At 40.3% G+C, this 20,565-nt stretch overlaps 1 protein-coding gene across 1 annotated transcript in view; it reads left to right on the forward strand.

Moving 5' to 3' along the window:
• Positions 1-20,565, forward strand: part of LOC135462482 (glutamyl aminopeptidase-like) — a 52,202-nt gene that overhangs the window by 20,206 nt on the left and 11,431 nt on the right. The window contains exons 2-10 of the mRNA XM_064739708.1: positions 7,741-7,850; positions 8,965-9,125; positions 10,168-10,288; positions 11,528-11,682; positions 12,180-12,293; positions 13,905-14,039; positions 15,456-15,521; positions 18,228-18,293; positions 19,285-19,451. Coding sequence (XP_064595778.1) covers positions 7,741-7,850; positions 8,965-9,125; positions 10,168-10,288; positions 11,528-11,682; positions 12,180-12,293; positions 13,905-14,039; positions 15,456-15,521; positions 18,228-18,293; positions 19,285-19,451 — 1,095 coding nt within the window. The remainder of the gene's footprint in view (positions 1-7,740; positions 7,851-8,964; positions 9,126-10,167; positions 10,289-11,527; positions 11,683-12,179; positions 12,294-13,904; positions 14,040-15,455; positions 15,522-18,227; positions 18,294-19,284; positions 19,452-20,565) is intronic.

Consider the following 20,565-nt stretch of genomic DNA (forward strand, 5'->3'; position numbering starts at 1 on the left):
TGAATACTGATTAGCTAATCATGATACTCGTACCACTATCATAATACTATTAAGATTACGACTACTACTGACAACATTACTACATGCACCACTGTTACTAAGACATTTTGACCACACTTTGACTACCGCAACTATTACTTTTTCTGTCACTATTAATGCTCTTTTCATTCATACTAGTACCACAGTTACTTCCACTATCGTAGTGCGTCCGCTTCGGGAGCGGTAGATCCAGGGTCAATCCTGGGTCGAGTCACACCAAAGACTTTAAAAGAGGAATTTGCAGCTTCCTCGCTTGGCGTTCAGAGTGAAAGGGATAGTGCAGTTACAGGTTGACCCTTAGCAGTATAATGGATCGGACGGGGCGGCTTACTTGCCTTCGGTAAGCCGTCTCAATGAGGCAGCACTAGATAAAAGAGCGATGGAAATCCGCCCTGCGACAAGGAGGTACAAGACATACACACTAAGGATTCGTTCGTCGTCATGTGGCTGAAAAATTGTTAAGTACGACGTAAAACCCCAAGCACTCACTCATTTCCACAATTATTACTAGTTTGGCTACAGTTCAAGCTATGACCCTTACTACCGCTAGTATTATGCACGTATGTATCGTCACACTTAACAATTTTTCAGTCATATTACCACAAAAAGTCATTATATGTGTGTACCTTTACTGGTATAGGTATTCTTGTGACAGTGCGAGAGTTACCGCCACTGAAGTATCGTGCCGAAAACACATGACCCCCCGCCCAGCCACATTATACTGACACCGGGCCAACCAGTCATGTTTCCTTGCTCTAACCTCTCAATGCTAAGCGCCAAGTAGCATCCAGTACTATATTTTCGATCTATGGTATGACCCTATCCGGGTTTGATCCCAGTCTCTCCAGACTTCGAGGCGGACGCTCCGACCATTAGAACACCGAAGCAGTCGCCGTTACATGTATTTCTATACCCAATATATCGCTTTACTTTCCTGTTATCAGTACTATTTGTGAGTTTATTTCTTTATTTAATCGTTGTTTAATACAGTACAGACGATTTGTTTTTCACGAGTTTGCCAGTTTTATGGCCATAGGCATGTGTTTGGAGTAAATCACAGACTCTTAGGCGCATTATTGGCGATCTTTGGCACCTCCAGCATTCGTCATAGTGGTGGAAGTCCAGTGATTTCAAGCGAGCGTTATGCAACAAAGCACCGTTGTTCACATGTTACCACCATGTTTCCTTGGAACAATGGCAGCACAGTAATGTAGAAAATTCCCCGTCAGAGAGTGTGATTGAACTCACTTCTCGTGTGATCAGAAGGACAAGCACCTGCTCTCCATTTCCTCTACTACGCCTCTCCGGCCCTATGTGGAAAGACCTGCTAGCAACCTTCAGATGGTGGTGTGTTTACCCCGGGCTCTGCCCGGTTTCCTCCCACCATAATGCTGACCGCGGATCGTATAAGTGAAATATTCTTTAGTACGGCGTAAAACACAAATCAAATAAATAAAGAAATATAACATTGTTTTTTTATTAATTGCCATTGCTACAAGTACTAATGAATATATTAAAAGTCATAACCATTAGTATAACGGTTTTTCCTTTCAGCTCTGCCCTGTTCCCTCCCACCATACTGTTAGCCGCGGGTCGTATAAGTGAAATATTCTTGAGTTTGGTGTAAAACCACCAATCAGATAAGTAAATAAATAAATAAATAAATAAATATAATGGTTTTCTTATGTGGTAATTCATGTGAAAAAGTAACATATGTACAGTTGTCTTTGTACTGGGTCTAAGTCAAGGCGGAAACAAAGCGAATTTCATTAATTTACAAGGGTAAAATAACACAAAAGCCCTTCTGAAATATTGTTGACAAGAAGAACACCGCAGGAAGTAAGCTATGATTACTACGGTATTTTATCGTTAGCCCAGGGTTTGCCAAAGAATCTGACTGTCATGTGGCAAAAACGAAATTGGTAGAAGCATTATCATCCTTAATACAGTTATTGCGGTTTACCGGGAGGGTTCTTGTATGACCCCCTCCACGGATTTACAGCAACCTGTCACTGTCAATAATCTGCTGTTCTCCGTATAAAAGGCAGGTTTGTTTCACAAATGGTTTTAAGCAAAGCACTTTAGATGAATTCTACCCAAGAGTAATGCGTCCGCGCAATGAATATCGACTACAGTATTGTTGCTCTAAAGGGGACTGCGACATATGGATGCACTCCTAAGGGAAGAAGGTTCGATTGCCTTTGACGTTATTGCAAATAATGTGGATGATACAGCGCCTTCTTTCATGTTTGGCCACGAGGTGACTGAAATACTGTCATTGTAGCGTAAAGTAATAAACAACACAATAATACATTTAGTCATTTACCGCTGTTTTTTCTGTGCTGTTACTGCTACAACCATTTAAATACATGACCGCTACTGCTGCAACCATTTAAATGCATGACCACTTCTGCTACAAGGATTCAAATGCTTCTCTCTTACTGTTACATACATGTACAAAAATTCATGCATATGACCGCTACACCCATTCAAATGCTTCTCTGTTACCCCTGAAAGATTCCAATGCATGCTTGTTACTGTTACAACGATTCATATGCTTCTCTGTTACCTCTGAAAGATTCAAATGCATGCTTGTTACTGTTACAACGATTCCAATGCTTCCCTGTTACCGTTACATACCTGTAAAAAAATTCAAATTTATGCGTCGAAACAGACATTCGAAACAGACCAGCTGTCAACCAGTAAGAACTTGCAAGGTCAATAATCACAAGGCCAATTCCTCAAAACGATGTATAACACAAACCATAAAAGAACTAAGACAGTATATAAATGTCACAACAATTCAAACGCCTCTCTGTTACCGCAAATGTCCTTCTCTTTGAAATGAAGCAAGATCGTCAATGAAAGGTCTACAGACATTAACCATTTCAACCAACCACCCTATACGTCATGGGCTAGTTAACCTCTGTCAGGATCTCTATAATTTAACCAATGTCAGTATACATTTGCTCTATGGAAGCTAAAGCCAGACTTGCGACCACCTGTAATGTTAAGGAAATACTCATTCGTGAACGGTGAACACCAGGCTCTTTCATATAACCGAACTTCATGTTTTATTCCAACTTTCGATGCTATTGTTCAACTAGTAGCAACTTATACAAGCCCTGAAACTACCGTTTAAACAGAATTTGTTAAAAATAATGCAGTGATGTTAACAGTAGTAATGTATTAGATGTCACAGGATTAGAATTGCTCAAAATGCTGTATTTCCATTGTCTTTTATATACAAACACAATAAAAAATACAAAGGGATCAGATCTCGAGGATGCAACGTATTCATTGCCCCCCCCCCCCCCCCCCCCCCCACACACACACACACACACACAACCACACCCTCCTTCCTCCTTCAGAACCACAGCTTTAGCAGAATTTGGTAAAATATAATGCAGTGATGACAGTTGTAATGTAATATACATCGCAGATCTTGAATTTGCTGAAAATGCTGTATTTTAATCACAGTTAATATATAAACAAATAAAAATAATACAAATGGATCAAGGCATAAACAAAATTTGGTAAAAGTAATGCAGTGATAATTGCAATATCTAGGCTTACTCAGCGCTATATTCTCATCACAGACAAGAAGCAGTGTAACCCTCACATCACCACTTTTGCCGTGGTATCTTGGCCTTCGTCGGTTACCCCATCCCCCATCCCCTCTTGTCGCCCTAATTCGGATTGTCAGTTTTTTTGTCCAGGGCACGCGCCGTCCAGGTTCTACCGGAAAGGGAGCCTGGACGCAAATTTGACGACCTATTTTACAAGAATCAGACTTATTCGCGACATAGCCAAGGCTTATATCAAATTACGCCTACGGTTAAAATGTGACACCATTTATGGAAAAGAAAGACAGTTGCGGCTTTTGTGCTTACTGATGGTGATATCTGACCGAAGTATGCCACTGAAAATAAACTGTTATCAAGACCTTGTACTCTTATTTTGTGGTTGTTTACAAACACGTTCCCTACAGAGAGGTTGACTTTGCCATAACTTCTGCATTGAACAGTCCACACTCTAACCTTTGCTTTTAGGATTACATTACATTTATTAACATAGGCGTATAGTGCTATTATTTCTCATATTTCCTATATGCATTGAAATATGGCGCTTTCAGAAATTCCTCTCATGCAAATGAAATATGATGCTGAAAATCGTTCTCTTTAGAAGTTTAGCTTTGCGATGATTTTATATTTTGATTGTGAGTTATGAGGTATAAGAAACACACCCGCTCTGCAAGGAAATGCCCAGAAATTTTACCATGGTAGTCTAATTTATTTATACATTTTCGTCTGATTGGTGTTTTAAACCATACTCAAAAATATTGTAAGTATGGCAGCTATTATGTTGTAAACAACATTTATGTAATCTTTTATGGGTGGATATTTCAGTTTTGCCCAGGTCTTGGCGAACGTATAAACATCGTATTAACTAAGATCGCCACATTGGATATATAAACAGTTGTAGTCAACGTGCAAATGAGATGCACATTTAATCATCGACAGTTTATATACTAGTCTGGTCTACGATTTGAGTACTTACTACAATCATTCGCCTCGAACTTTCCTTGCTTCTTTCCAACAACACTGTAAACTGGTGACCGCTTCTCTTCTCATGATTGCGTTCTAACTTAGTATTTATATGCTAAGAATGCACTTTCGTAGTTCTTTGATGGTTTGTGTAAAACGCGTTTTTAGCGTATTGACGTTCTCATTATTGACCTGGAGCGTCCATTTTGGATGACGGCTAATATACGCATATAATTAGAGAGTAAACCCAGAGCAGCGAGGGCAGCGTGATAATGGGCAAACGGTTACACGTGGCCGCAGAAATACGGACTCTTACCAATTTACCCTAGTTAGGGTTTTATTCTAACTGTTCATTTAAATGCATAAACAGTAGCAAATTACACGTCCCTTAGCACCATGACTTAAGCAGAATTAGGTAAAAAATCAGTGATGTGAATTGCAATTTATTAGACGTCACTGGTCTAGAAGTACTCAAAAGGCTGTGTTCTCACCACCTTTAACATTTAATCACATTAAACCAATGCAAAGGGACCAGGCCTTGGGGATGCTTAGTCCACCAGCAGAATCCTGGTTTATGCAGGAATACAATATACTTAAAGACATACAGCGCAGTGAGTAACGACAGAGCAGCGACGACAATGAGATAGCTGACAAGAGGTCATACATAAGGGGTGAATGTCTCTTTCTATGCAGAGATTTTATTAGTTTTGAGGCCGTTCTCTAGAATTTTTCACTTATACAACGTCAGCCAGCATTACAGTGGCTGGAAGATCTTCCCCTGTGCGACTGATGAAGAAACCAGCATCAGATGAACTTCAACTCACAACGACAGCATTGGTGAGAGGCTGCTGGGTCATTGTACTGAGCTGGCACGCTAACCCTGGGCCTCGAAGGTTCCTTGAAGAAAATAATACGCCTACTGAGTTCATGTACTTGGATTTTTGTAAGCTTGGCTAACATGAAATGACATGAGCTTGTATGAGCTCCCACTCCCCCCCCCCCCCATCACCCAACTTGCAGTTTGTAACATACGTTGGGAATCTACAGCAGGGCCGACAGGAGTTAGGTCATTAGTGACCTTATTAGTGACGTCATAGTGGTCTGCAATGAGGTAGTTTGAAGTTTGTATATCCTAAGTGTATAACAAGTCGCCTCTTAAGGTAATTCTGGGTGACTGGACGATCGGCTTAAGCCACACGTCTCTACTTAATGTTTGGGGAATAACACTGTCTCCGAAGAGCACTTAAGGTACTTTTCTCCTTTGTCCCTTCCTCTTCGTCCCCACGACTGCGCCTTCCAGTAGAACTTGGCCTCTTTATGTCAATAGCAGCAATCGTATCAACGAGGCACCATTAATTATCCCTCAAGCTTGCGTGTGACATGGTGGGGGCGTAATGTGGTCTTTTAATGCTTTAGTTGGCAGTTTTACTGGTCAATATCTGTCTTGATCCGACAAGTACTTTAGATACGCAATTGTCTATTGACTAATATACATGGAGCTTAATTCCAAGGTGTCAAAAGTAATCCAGTTAATTCAGTTCTGTTCTGAAATGGCTGACTTATGTCCCACAAAGCGCTGCTTGAAGCAAAGTGTGGGCGAAAACATGTGGTATGTTCTCCGTTCAGCACATAGTGGGCTAAAACATGATTAAATTTTCGGTACCTCTGACACATCGAATGTGAGTTCAGCTCATGCTGGCTTCCCCTCCGTGAGTAGGTCTGCCAGCAAGAAGATGGTCGTGTGTTTCACCGGGGCTCTTCCAGGTTTCTTTCTATCAGAATGCTACGTGACCGCCGTCGTATAAGTGAAATATACTTAAGTACGGCATATAACGCGAATGAAAAAAAATAAACGTATTAATATGGGCGCCATGCGCAAATGTGTGTGACGTCCCGTAGTGAAAACAGACGCGATCTCCTTTAAGGTGTATGCAGCTTGCTGATAGAGAAATTTATCAGCGCATACCGGTAATGTCATGTTTTGTCACACGACCACATCGTTATAAAATGACGGAAATAATACTGACGGAAACGTTAACCCCGCTTCTAACACAGAATAACCCATTATTTTATTCATGGGCTGTATTGTTATTCACTTTTACTTTTCGTCATATTATACGATTAATAAAAGGAAGAAGTTTTAAGGCGGTTTTGCCGTGAGCGACTGGAGGTTGGCTGTATTATATTTCCATGGCCTCAAGGGTTGTTGCGATTCATCTTTCTATTACACGCGGTTTTATACTGGCGCAAAACCCAGCGCTGAAACTTGCAGAGGCTCATAGGAACTCGCACCTTTTGCTTTTTTGCTTGTCTCTTCATTTTAAGGGAAAGCTGTGTTCCTTTGTCATGTTATTACAGCGTGAAGCTGTCAAGCTCAGGTGTCAGGCTGTGTTCCTTTGTCATTTTACAGCGTGAAGCTTTCCAGCTTTGGTGTCAGGATGTGTTCCTTTGTCATGTTATTACAGCGTGAAGCTTTCAAGTTCCGGTGTCAGGCTGTGTTCCTTTGTCATTTGTTACAGCGTCAAGCTGTCAAGCTCCGGTGCCAGGCTGTGCTGCTTTGTCATGCTGTAACAGTGTGAAGCTATTAAGCTCCGCTATCAGGTTCTCTGCCTTTGTCACATTGCCACAGTGTAAAGTATGGTACACGATTCTAGCATGATGCACGATTTGAATACTGGTTTGAGTCGCCTAGAACACATCTTGCATCTTTCTAAAACCATTGAAAGCTGTTGTCTGCTTCTCTGTGCATGGTTTCGCCCATTTTCTTAGTTTTCTGGTTTGTGTTATACGTCGTTTTGGGAATTGGCTTTGCGATTATTAACCTGGAACGTCCTTATTAAATGACGGCTGGTATACGTCTTTGTTTCGCCGCACAGATTCACAGGCTGTGTGCCTTTGTCACGCTGTTGCAATGTGACGCTGTCAAACTCCGGTGTCAGGGCCTTGTGCCATTGTCACGCTGTTACAGTATGAGGCTGTCAAGCTCCCCCAAGAGTCCAGATTATGAAGGAAACCAAGAGTTGATATCTTGTCATCAGGAAAATGTGCCTGTTAGTAGCCTTCTATACATCATCATAACCACGTTATCCACATTCGTGTTGAAGTGTGACATTTTAAACAAGGGATGGTTCAATGGGTATCGTTGTCTTTTCAGGTATTTGGCAGCATCTCAACTGCAATCGACAGATGCCCGAAAAGTCTTCCCGTGCTTTGACGAACCTCACTTTAAAGCCACATTCACCGTGTCCATAACACATCAGGACGGTAAGGCACTAATTTGGTTAAGTACTAATACTTTATTTCGGCACTTTACACCAAGGAAACTTTATAGGTGCTTTATGCCCAAGCTTTAACCAAAGCGCCTATCAACTTAACATTGTGTGGAAATGATTATAACCAATTCATTGTATTCCACCTTTTTTATGCTAAAGTACTATTTTATCTCTTTTACGTTCTCAAGTTTCGGAAATACAAATGTCGTTGCATGCCGATACTTTCCCCTCCCCCGTATAAAAGTAGCCCTGTATCAAAATGGTGCATCATTTTGTCAGATACACAGGTACTGACGTTAATATGTAGTGGTGGCAATGATATAACCGTTCCCGATTACGAGGGCATCTTCTTAAAATCTGCGGGAAACAGTCCTAAAAATCACCTTCTCCTCCTGTCTGTCCGTCCGTCTGTCGGACAAGGGGCCTAAGTGCAAGTCTACAAGGAGTTTTTGCAAAATGTCGCTGTTCTTGCAGATTGTTTCTTTTCTGTGAGTCTTAGTGAGAATTTGAACATCATTTCATCAATGTCACTTCAATGTATTTTTACAACAAATCGGTTTTATTACTGATAGACGCTTTGTTAAGTCTTGCACAAAAGACACCTATAATACCCCATTCTTGCATTGCTATCCCCGTCGGTGACACACGGCATCGTTCTACATCCAGTCACAAAACAGTAACTACTTTATACAAAACGTTTGAAACAAAAAGTCTCAAAATTGTTATAAGACATGACCGGGAATTGAACCCATACCTTCACAATGTAAAGGATGTAAAGCATAGACTTATTAGAATTAAGCAAACAAAATGCAGCGAATGCTCCCTTCCATAAAAACTGAGCACGGAGCAATTTTTTAAAAATTTATTTGATTGTTTTTGCGCGGTACTCAAGAATATTCCAGCATTATGCTAGTAGGAATCGGAGCAGGATGAAGGGGGAACATCACGACCATCCGCAGGTTGCGAGGAGACCTTCCTCCGTATGGCTCAAACGATTGAGCAACAATACCGTTTTTAAAGTCTTAAGTATGACCCTACTTGGGCTTGATCCAAACAAGCCGACGCAAAGTGCGGTTGATAACGGTTTGTACATTATTCAACTTCAGACTACCGGGCGCTGGGGAACATGCCGGTGATTCGATCACAGATATTACGTAATGGATGGATAAAGACGTCGTTTCGAGAGTCACCGGTGATGTCGACATATCTGCTAGCCTTTGTCGTGTCCGATTTCAAATACAGAGAGGCCTTCATGGACAATCTTCAGGTATGTAATGAACGCATTTTGATTTAATGAACCTTCTGGTGAAGTAGTAAATCGCAAGTTTACATTAGGTGCTCTTGGTCAGCGAATCTTACCCGTTAGGTGAAACATATATTCATTGCGTTGAATTTGATCGTCACTTTGGGAATATGAGCAGTTGCAATCAGAGTGCAACTGAGATACACATCTTACTATCGACAATTTCTAATCGAGCATGGTACACAGTTTGCATACTGATTTCACTCAGTCGCCTAGAAGATACCTTGCGTCTTTCCAAAACCATGGAAAATGTTGACTGTTTCTCTTGGTATGATTCCGTCCTATTTTCGTACTTTGTATACTGTCTTAGTTCTTTGGTAGTTTGTGTTACCGTCGATTTGGGAATTGGCCTTGCTGGTATACGAATGTCTGTTTCAATGCTTAGATTTAGCTTGTGGATGATCGGCTATTCTCCCGGTTTTCATAAACATAACCAAGGCTAAAAATAGATATTGTAGACAGAAGAGACAGCAGCATTCAGGGTAAATCAATAGCAGTGATGAAAGTGTAATGGTTGGCAAATGTTCACACCTAAGCGGTGAAATTTGTCAATTTACCTCAGGGTTTTATTCTAATTGTTTATGTAAATGCTGACATGTTTACTGAATAAACGCCACATAACACCGTGGTGAAATCAAGAATAGGTAAACAAAATACATTGATGTTAAATGCATATTATCAGAAGTTTACTCTTGCAAAAATATCAATGTATATCACTGGAATTGATAATTGGATAGTTTAAAACAACATCTGTTTGAGACACCGTTGCGAGAAATTCTGAGTATTTGTTTATTTATTTGATTGGTGTTTTACGCCGTACTCAAGAATATTTCACTTATACAACGGTGGCCAGCATTATGGTGGGTGGAAACCGGGCAGAGCCCGGGGGAAACCCCCGACCATCCGCAGGTTGCTGACAGACCTTCCCACGTACGGAGTATTTATTTAAAGCAATGTTTAAATGATGTTTGGCAATATGTTTCCTCAGAACTTTTGTTTCTTTCAGATCAGAATATGGGCACAGCCGGATATGATTAACCAAACAGAATTTTCTCTCGATTACGCTGTAAAAACATATCGCTTCTTTACCGACTACTTTGGTGTGAAGGAAGTTGTACCGAAAACAGGTGAGCCATTTATTCATCTTTGTTTTAATATTGAACTAAAACATATTAGTAGAGTTAAGAGCAGACATTGAATAGTTTCTGCTGGGATATGTAACAAACGATAAGGGTATTATTGTCCAGAGTGTCCAGCTCTACGTGGGAAGGTCTCTTACAACCTGCGGATGGACGTGAGTTTCCCCTGTACTCTGCCCGGTTTCCTTCCACCATAATTCTGGCGGCCGTGGTATAAGTGAACTATTCTTGAGCACGGCGTAAAACATCAATCAAATGAATAAATTATTACTGAGATCTTTATAAATATGAAGAGACAGCACACAAGGATGTCAATTCGCTTGATTCAGTGGATTAATTTAGATGTGAACGTTTTGACTTTCCCGATGTAGTTCTCAGATTGAATATATTGCGTGCTAGTAATAGGGGGGGGGGGGGGACCTTCGTGGCTCAGTTGGTTAGCGAGCTAGAGCAGCTTAATGACACAGGAGCCTCTCACCAATGCGGTCGCCGTGAGTTCTAGTCCAGCTCATGATGGCTTCCTCTCTTGCCGTACGTGGGAAAGTTTGCCAGGAGCCTACGGATGGTCGTGGGTTTCCCCCGGGCTCTGCCTGGTTTCCACCCACCATAATGCTGGCCGCCGTTGTATAAGTGAAATATTCTTGAGTACGACGTAAAACACCAATCAAATAAATAAATAATAATAATAGGGGGGCTTCGAATTCAAACTCTTTTGTTGTTGAAGGTAAAGATAATCCTGCTCTCTCATATGAAATGTTAAACAGCAGAAATGCTTTTTCAGACCCCCATGTTTTAGTAAATGTGATCAATAATAGTTGCCTAACATTTCAGGTTGATCAAAAAATGACACAGTAGGACTGTAATTACCTTTAGCGATGGAAGAGCTCTAAATTCCCTTATTGCTTAACTGGCCCTCCAAAAGGTCGACTCACCATTGACCAGAAAGTGCAGTTTTTTAATTTATTTTAATGGTGTTTTACGCTGTACTAATACTTTACACGTATACCACGGCGGCTAACATTATTGTGGGCCGAAACCGGACAACACGCGGCCATCCGCAGGCTGCTGTCAGGTCCTCCCACCAATGAATTTAAGGATGACATGTAAAATCATCTTCCAGGGATTCTGTTGCAAGAGGTTTTCTAGGTACCTGGCAAAATAACACAAGCCTCATTAAAAAAAAAAAATGTCCGTGCAAATCATACAGGTTATGCTTCTATTCGACAGATCATGTTGCCGTTCCAGACTTTGGTGGTGGCGCCATGGAAAACTGGGGTCTCGTGATTTACCGCGAGACTTCACTGCTTGTTGATCCTCAGGCCTCCTCTAGCGGTGACATGTACTTGGTCACCCTCATCGTGGCCCATGAGATTGCTCACACGGTAAAATTTAATGTCTTTGTTTGTATTGTCATTGATGGGATATGACTTTGGTTGAAAACATTAATTAGGTTGTATCACGACTGTGTATTAAGGTATGACAGGTGTCTCTTTGGAACACAGTACCGCAGACATCTGTATATCGAACCCTTAAAAGTTGCCTAGTCATAGAACTTACATGTAGAAAGGCAACTTTCTACAAATTTCTCTTTCTTAAGGTTTTTGTTCTCAGCAGGGAAAATATAATGTTTGCATATTTTCTGACTTCATTATGATCGAAAGCTGTTTTGTTTGAGTTATTTTTATTCACATGGGTCTGAGGCATATTTGTTCTTAAAAAATAAGAATCCTGATATAAAATGTTGATAAGAACTGTCATACTGAATAAGGTGCGAACAGATCTCTCACGGCTTTCAGTATTTGAGACGATTTAAGTTTGAAACAAAAAATCTTGCATTTTGATTTATATTGCACTATTTTTGGACACATTTGCTTTTTAGTGGTTTGGAAACATGGTGACGATGAAATGGTGGGAGGATTTGTGGTTAAATGAAGGATTTGCTAGCACGTTGATGTTCTTTGCAATGGATCACAGTTACCCCGACTGGAAGGTGGTAAGATCAAAAGCATAATAAGTACAAGGAAAATGGTCTAAAGAAATATCAAATGGGTTTATTGAACTTAATGTATACTCAATAAAAATGAATGCACGAAACAATTGTATATTGTTTTCTTTCAGTATTAAATAACATGTTAACTTAACAATTAGGGTAAATATTCGTTATCAGTTCAATTTCCATCAGATGTTCACATTTTAGGGCAAAACTGCAGGAGCTAATGGCAGCGTGAAAACAGAATGGTCGGTAATCACAGTTCACAGCATCCAGTACCGAGTGTGTCCACCGTTAGTATCACGAAGAACGTTGACTGTGTTTACCCACCGCTCTGTTTTCACGCTGCCATAGCACCTGCATTACTGTCCTAAAATGTGAAAATCTGGTGGAAATTGAAGTCACAATTGATAATGAATACTTACCCTAATTGTTGCGTGAACAAGCTATTTAATACAGAGAAAAAACAATATAAAATTGCTTTTGGCGCTTATATTTTTGTTGATTATAACTTGTAGTCATTATTACTGACAAGATTATTGTATTTGTATCTTCGTCAAAAGGACATGCACATTATGTGTGAACATTATCCCCCGTCGGATTTGAAATGGTTGGATTTACGTAGCGAGTGCACGTGAACCCTATAACGCTAACTTTAATTGTCCTCCCTCATGGTTCGTCATTATCTACCGATAAACCTGTCAACTGATTGCTTGTAATCAACACTTACACTTACTGTACAACGTTTGCTCTGCTTTAAAGACCAAAAAAAAAAAAGTACATGAAGTACATGTCGGACGAAAGACCATTAAATATTGTCCGGGAAAATAGTTTGATTTATTTCTTAGCATAAGGGGGCCTTCGTGGATCAGTTGGTTAGCGCGCTAGCGCAGCGTAATGACCCAGGAGCCTCTCACCAATGCGGTCGCTGTGAGTTCAAGTCATGCTGGCTTCCTCTCTGGCTGTACGTGGGAAGGTCTGGCAGCAACCTGTGGATGGTCGTGGGTTTTCTCCGGGCTCTGTCCGGTTTCCACCCACCATAATGCTGGCCGCCGTCGTATAAGTGAAATATTCTTGAGTACGGCGTAAAAAACACCAATCAAATAAATAAATCAATCAAATAAATTCTTAGAATAATTTTCAACGTAGTAAAATGCATTTAAAAATTTGGAATCTGCTGTTGTCTCTTGTGACCATATTGAGATCAGTGATGTCACTTCAGCTTTTTGCGCCTTGACACACATACACTGCTATAAATCTTCATTTAGAGTTATGAATGCGTTCAGCAAATGGACCTTTAAATGAACTATTTCAAGCCATACCCTGTGGGTTTCAACAGACCACAATAAAATTCAATGTTTTAAATGCATTTTAGTCAGAAAATTCTAAACATAAATCAGGCTATTTCCATGGAGAGTGTTTAATGGTCTTTCATCTGATAAATACTATACTTTAATTTTTTCTTTTTGTCGCATTATGTAATATAAATATTCGTAATACTTCATTTTAGTGTTTTCTTTGCCTTTAACAGCTCACCATTATGTACGGATAAGTCTCTTAGTCTATAGCTTCAATAACCACTTATACTGACAGATTTTTTTTCTGTTTTAACAGTTCGCCATAATGGTAGCAGAGGACATTTTCCCTGTCATGGTCTCCGATTCTCTAGAAGCGTCACATCCCGTTTCTACTCCAGTTGACCACCCCGATGACATCATGCAGTCATTTGACCTCATTTCATACAATAAGGTGGGCTTCTAATGCGGCAGGAAGTTTGCTGTCCGGAAGTACGAAACTACTACCACTTTTAGCTACACTGGCTTTGGGGGCCAGCGGAAGTCTGTGACGTCATAATCAGGCTACAGCCTGTTTAGCGTGAAACGAGAGGCGATAGAGGGAAAAAGCACGTCGATGACAAAACCAAAAAACAAAACCGAAAAAAAAATGACAAAAAAGACAAAAAATACTACTTGGAAAGAGACTGAGGAAGAACATAATAATCGGTCCAAATTGCTATCTCGTTAAAGAGAACAAGTGTTACACTAATGATTCATATGTTCTGATAATAAGTGAAATTGTCGATCCATAATGGCGTCTGGCTGAAAGAGTGAGTGAGTGAGTGCTTGGGGTTTAACGTCGTTCTCAACAATTTTTCAGTCATATGACGACGAAGGAATCATTAGGGTGCATGTACGTGTAATGTGCCTCCTTGTTGCAGGACGGATTTCCACCGCTCTTTTATTTAGTGCTGCCTCACTGAGACGACTTACCGAAGACAAGCAAGCCGCCCCACCCGAGCCATTATACTGATACGGGTCAACTAGTCGTTGCACTATCCCCTTCATGCTGAACGCCAAGCGAGGAAGTTACAACTTCCTCTTTTAGTCTTAGGTGTGACTCGATCAAGGATTGATCCTGGATCTACCGGTCCCGAAGCGGACGCTCTACCAACTGTGCTATCCGGGCTGGTTCTGTATATTCTGGAGCAAATTTTTGAAAATACTTTCTTCGCGTCTTTCTAACAAAAAGATATATGAACAGTTGCCATCAAAGCACAACTTAGGTACATATTTTACCTATTTACTACATATTTAATAGCATGGTGAACGACTTGGATACTGATTTCATTCATTCACTTAAAACATTCATTGTGTTTTTCCACATCATTGAAAACTCCTTTCGATTGCTTGATTCTAAGCTAATTTCCTCCATTCTTTGTTTTTGATGGCTTGTGTTAAACGTCGTTTTGGGAATTGGCCTTGCGATTAATGACCTGGAACGTCTATCGTTACTGACGGTTGATATACGAAAGTCTCAATCGACGTATAAATTCATTTAAAATTAAACGGCTACTACGTTTTTGGCAGTTTCTCTAAGGTTAGATGTAGTAACACCTCTCTATTACTGACGTGTTTTTAGCCCGATCAGTGTTAGTTTTCAAATCCTATGGCATTTTTAACCAATTAAAGATTTGCAGACAGGTTTTGATTGGCTCGGATGTTCGACATCTCCAAGGAAACGGATGTTAATTATCCCTCATGAGAAAATGTTACTTCAGAAGCGGTAAGCAATAGATCAGTCTTGAGTAAGGTCTCTATTATACTCACACTGTATATATTAGTACACACTGAAATTAAAAGTGTATCATTCTTTTCTCTTATAAAGGGAATGGCCATATTGCGGATGTTGAAAGGTTTTCTGGGCTGGAACCAGTTCAGGAAAGGTTTGCAGGTAAGTTTGATGCTTAGACTGAGCGAGTCATTATTGGGGTTTAACGTCGTATTTTACAATTTTTCAGTCATATGTCAACGAAGGAATTCTTAGAGTGCATGTAATGTGCATCCTAGTTGCAGGACGGATTTCCACAGCTCTTTTATCTAGTGCTGCTTCAGTGACTCGCCTTACCGAAGGCAAGTAATCCGCCCCTCCCGAGCCATTATACTGATAGGGGTCAACCAGTCGTTGCACTATCCCCTTTATGCTGAACGCCAAGCGAGGGAGTTATAACTTCCACCTTTAACGGATAAAGACGAACTATGGCCTAGAAAGGCCTTAGGCCTAATCGAATCCTCCACCCTCCGCAGAGCCTGCGTGTTTGGTTCAACAAGCCAAATTAACATGATCGATGGGAAACGTGGGAAAACTGTTTGGCTATTTTGGTTGATGTTGTTATGCTGGAAAATCTGGACTATGTTACTATCACTTTTGGTTTTAGTAATAAATTAAGTAATTGGATCGGCTTATGGTGTCTGTAGAAGATACCACTGTCCTAGACCTACGGCAAAAGGTGGAAATCCAAGCACAGCTGGTCCGGCCACTTCTGTGATACAATCACATTCTTCTTGGTGCCTATTTAATTACAACACAAGTGTAGCTGTTGAGGAATTCACTCTATGTGTTACACCTGGATTTGAACTTGGATCTGTAGGGCCGAAATTCAGCGTTCTATCAACTGGGTTAAAGGGAAATCCCAGTACGTCCTGGCAATATTATCACCGCAAAGCGGCTTCCGTTACACATTCATATATTGTACATGCTGATTTTTAATACAACTTTAAATAAGGGAAAAGGGAAACGTTCTAATTACACTTGGACAATATCCATATTTTAAACAGTGTTATTATCATAAGCATAACGTAACACATCCTGTCAGCGAAGTATTGTGGATTTTGCGAAAGCCTGGTTATCCGAAAATCCTTGACCCCATTACCTGCTTACTTGATGTGAGGCTGATATTGTCTGATTGTCTCCTGTAACATAGCCACCTAATCAAATGTCTGTTGTTTCGTGGTCTTGTGGAGTGAAAAGAGACGAATTAGTTCACTTCTCTAATGTCTCTTTTCCCAACAATTCCCTTGAGCGATGACATGCACTTAAACAAAGGTGTCAGACGAGACAAGGAAGTCTACCGCAGCTCGGTTAGCTGTTCGCCAGGCCACACCAGATCTTACAGGCAACTGGAAGACAGGTGTGCCTGTATGGTAAATTTGTAAGGCACGTCTTCCTCAGAAAGAAGCAGTCCAAGGACGTTGGTTTGAAACTGTGTTGGCTTTTAGAGCGAATGTTATTTAGGTTTAATCCACGGGTAACTTCGAGGAAACTTCTGGTGCTCGGAGCTTTTTTTCTGGCGACTACCATGAGCGCTTGTTGTTTTCAAGATGTAATCTGTAGTACATATCCACTGTACTACATATCTGGTACTACACTATCGTGTAATCTATGGTATTACACTGTTGCACGATTTCCGGCAACTACATTATCGCATGATTTCTGTTACTACGCTATCGCATGATTTCTAGCATGACATTATTGCATGACTTCTAGTACTGAGTTATGGCATAATTCCTGGTACTACATTATTGCTTGACTTCTGGTGCTACGCTGTAGTGTGATTTTTGTTACAACGTTATATAGCGCGTGACTTATGGTACTACGTTATCGCATAATTTCTAATATTAGAAATATGGTTATACCTAGTTAGAAATATACTATACCTCTTATAGTATAATTTCCGGTACTACCCTATGACATGACTTCTGGTACTACGCTTTAGTGTGGTTTTTTGGTACTATGTTAACACATAATCTCTGGTACTATGTTATCGCTTGAATTCTGATTCATGTGTGTTATCGCATAATTTCCGGTACATGGTTACCGAAAGATTTCTGGTACTACTTTCTCTCAGCATTTCTGGTACTACGCTGTCGCAGGGTGTCTGGTTCTGTACTAATGCACGACTGCTTATTACGCTGTGCATGACCTATTAACGTTATTTATTTATTTATGTATTGAATTGGTGTTTTACGCCCTACTTGAGAATATTATATTCTTATATGAAGGCAGTAAGCATTTTGGTGGCAATGCTCTATCGCGTTATTTCTAATACCGTACTATCGTATAGTTTTGGCACATGTACCACTTTATTCGGCAGAAGATGTACCACTTTATTCGGCAACAGATGTACCACATGTAATTGGATCGAGTACTAAATAGTTTGATACAAATTTGTGAACATACATTAGCCAAAAGTGCTAACTGATTATTCTATTTCGCAAACCTGTTGTGGGGCGATTCTACATTGAGCATCAAATTGCTGTTCGTTCCCAAGTACTGAATTTCCAAAGACACTTTAACTTGAATGGCTCCTTTTTGAATGACCTTAACAAACATTTGTTTAACCGTTTCCGTAAATGTTAAAGGAATCCGAACGAAACTGCTATAAACATCGATCAATCAAAATGAATGTCTCGGCCAACATGACATATGCTCACAGTAGTCTGCTACCCAGTTGTAAAATAGTCCCACGATGCATAACGTGCCCCATTTGCACGTGCGTTGCTATGTCCACCCAGTGTTTGACAGTAAGGAGCCTAATTTAAAGGTCACTTTAACGCTACAGGCGATATAATGACGCCTCTAATTTGTTTGTGTTGGCAGAACTATGTGAAGAGATACAAGTTCAGGAACGCCGAGATGCGGGAATTGTGGGAAACCTTCACGGAGGTGAGTTCTCAAGAGACTAGTCCACTGTATATGATACTGACCAATTAAATTCTCCCAACGTTAAAACGCCATTTTCCGTCCATGGTGATCACGCACATAGCGTGACTTGTACTTTGCTCCCGGACCAGGCTGAAATTCGCAAAATAATAATTGGGTAAGTCCTTCACTGACGTTGTGGATGAAGGTCTAAATCTTGTCCAAAACTATGCCTTTTGTTATTAAACTCTGTGGGTTATAAATGAGTATCTTGGCCTCTGTTTTCCTCTGAGAGCTGTTAATTTGAAGATATAATTATTTAATGACAAGATCTCGTTCTCGCTGTATAAATCACAACTTCACTCTCTGCTCGATTTTAGACGAGCGTTTCTGAACCATCGCGCTTAATTCTAACAAATACCGGAGAAAATGACCGGTCAAACCATGAGATCCTGTACAACTTTGATTTAATGCATGGTGGCCTAGGGGTGAAGAGATATTATAAGAATTTCGCATCATCAGAAAATCTTAGACAGTTGTGAACGGTAATTTTATGGATAATTAATGTTGGTATAGGGGACAATTCATAGAACTGAGTGCTGTCCTCGGCATTAGCTTTCCGTGATCGTTGTCAAGGTAAGGAGAAGAATGAAGAGCATCTAAATTGATAAAGGATTTTTCGCACAATGCCACTTAGAAATAATAAGATGATTGCCTTCTTCGACGTCATATCAGCCCGATTCAAAGTCACATATGGAATATTATCACGTCACACCGGGAAACTGACGACGATTTGGTTTTGAGGGATCTTCAGTTATGGGAATTAAAGTAGTATTGATCGTAAATCCTATCTGGGCGGTGGTGTTAGCTCTGTTCCAGAAGATTTCCTTCGTCTCATTTTAATATTCCCACCTAGTTTCTTTTGAAACTGAAGTAGCACAGTAAGTGTTGCTGACTGGAACTTTTCAATGTGTTTTCACAGTTGTGACTAATCTTATTCCCTTACCCCCCACAGACTGTTAACGGTTCTTATGACGTGGGGAAAATAATGGACACGTGGACCATACAGATGGGATACCCCGTGGTGTCCGTCATCGATGAGGGAAACCGCTACCTGCTACAGCAAGATCGATTCATGCTTAATTCACAGGCTCTAGTCAACGAGTCGGAGACCCCGTTTAAGTAAGTTACAAGGGTCTGTTACACCATGTTACGTAATATTACATGAGTAATGTAACACTCACCAGGAAGTGTAATAGAAATGTCCGTGTAATGTAATACTCACCGCTGAACTGAATAAAATGTTCGATGTGATGTAATAAAACCAATCCAAAGTTTTGCAGCATAAATTTCTGTAACAAAATTAATATTTTTCTCACGAATAGTTTAATATACATGTAAAGTGTTGTGTAGGCATATGTACATTAGTCCATTCTTATTCAAGTGTTTAAGAGAATATGTAGGGATAGGTACATTAGTCCGTGTTCATCAAAATGCTTGGGAAAATCTGTGGGCATGGGTACATTATTCCACACCTATTCAATTGCTTGCGAGAGTCTGCATGTAGAACTCTGCAGAGTCTGAATTCCGTGTTTATTCAAGTGCCTTAGCAGTCTCGTCGATACCAGCGGATTAAATGGCAAGCACAACTAAACCGGGAGTTTGTATGTCTCAGCATTACGCAGTCATATTACAATATATGGACATTTATATTACTTTTTATTACATTTTATTATTACACGACATGTGTTATTTACGTTAACAGTTAGAATAAAATCCTGAAGTAAATTGACAAGAAGCCAAATTTCACCAGTTACGTGTGACAAATTTGCCAGCTATCACTCTGTCCTCGCTGCACAGGTTTTAGTCTCTATGCTGTACTTTATTAATTATATATTACCATACTTGTGTATTACTACTCCCCTATACGGAACTGTACACCTTAAACCGACGCGGCTTGTGTTACTCAGTAAGCTGTCGTAGAGTATTTTGGCATTGTCAAACTCTCACTTTACGTTTCATTCATATAGCTTTATTTATTTATTTGTTTAGTGTTTTACGCCGTACTCAAGAATATTTCACTTATACGACGGCGACCATCATTATGGTGGGTGGAAACCGGGCAGAAACCGGGGGAAACCCACGACCATTCGCAGGTTGCTGCCAGACCTTCCCACGTCCGGCGGGAGAGGAAGTCATTCATATTGAGAATATCATGATTTTAAACTGTGTAAAGACGATGGAAGACACCATTCCACTCAAGGGAATCATGATATATTATTTTGACTTTCAAACA

This window comes from Liolophura sinensis, chromosome 2 (assembly GCF_032854445.1).
Source record: "Liolophura sinensis isolate JHLJ2023 chromosome 2, CUHK_Ljap_v2, whole genome shotgun sequence".
Classification (NCBI taxonomy): domain Eukaryota; kingdom Metazoa; phylum Mollusca; class Polyplacophora; order Chitonida; family Chitonidae; genus Liolophura; species Liolophura sinensis.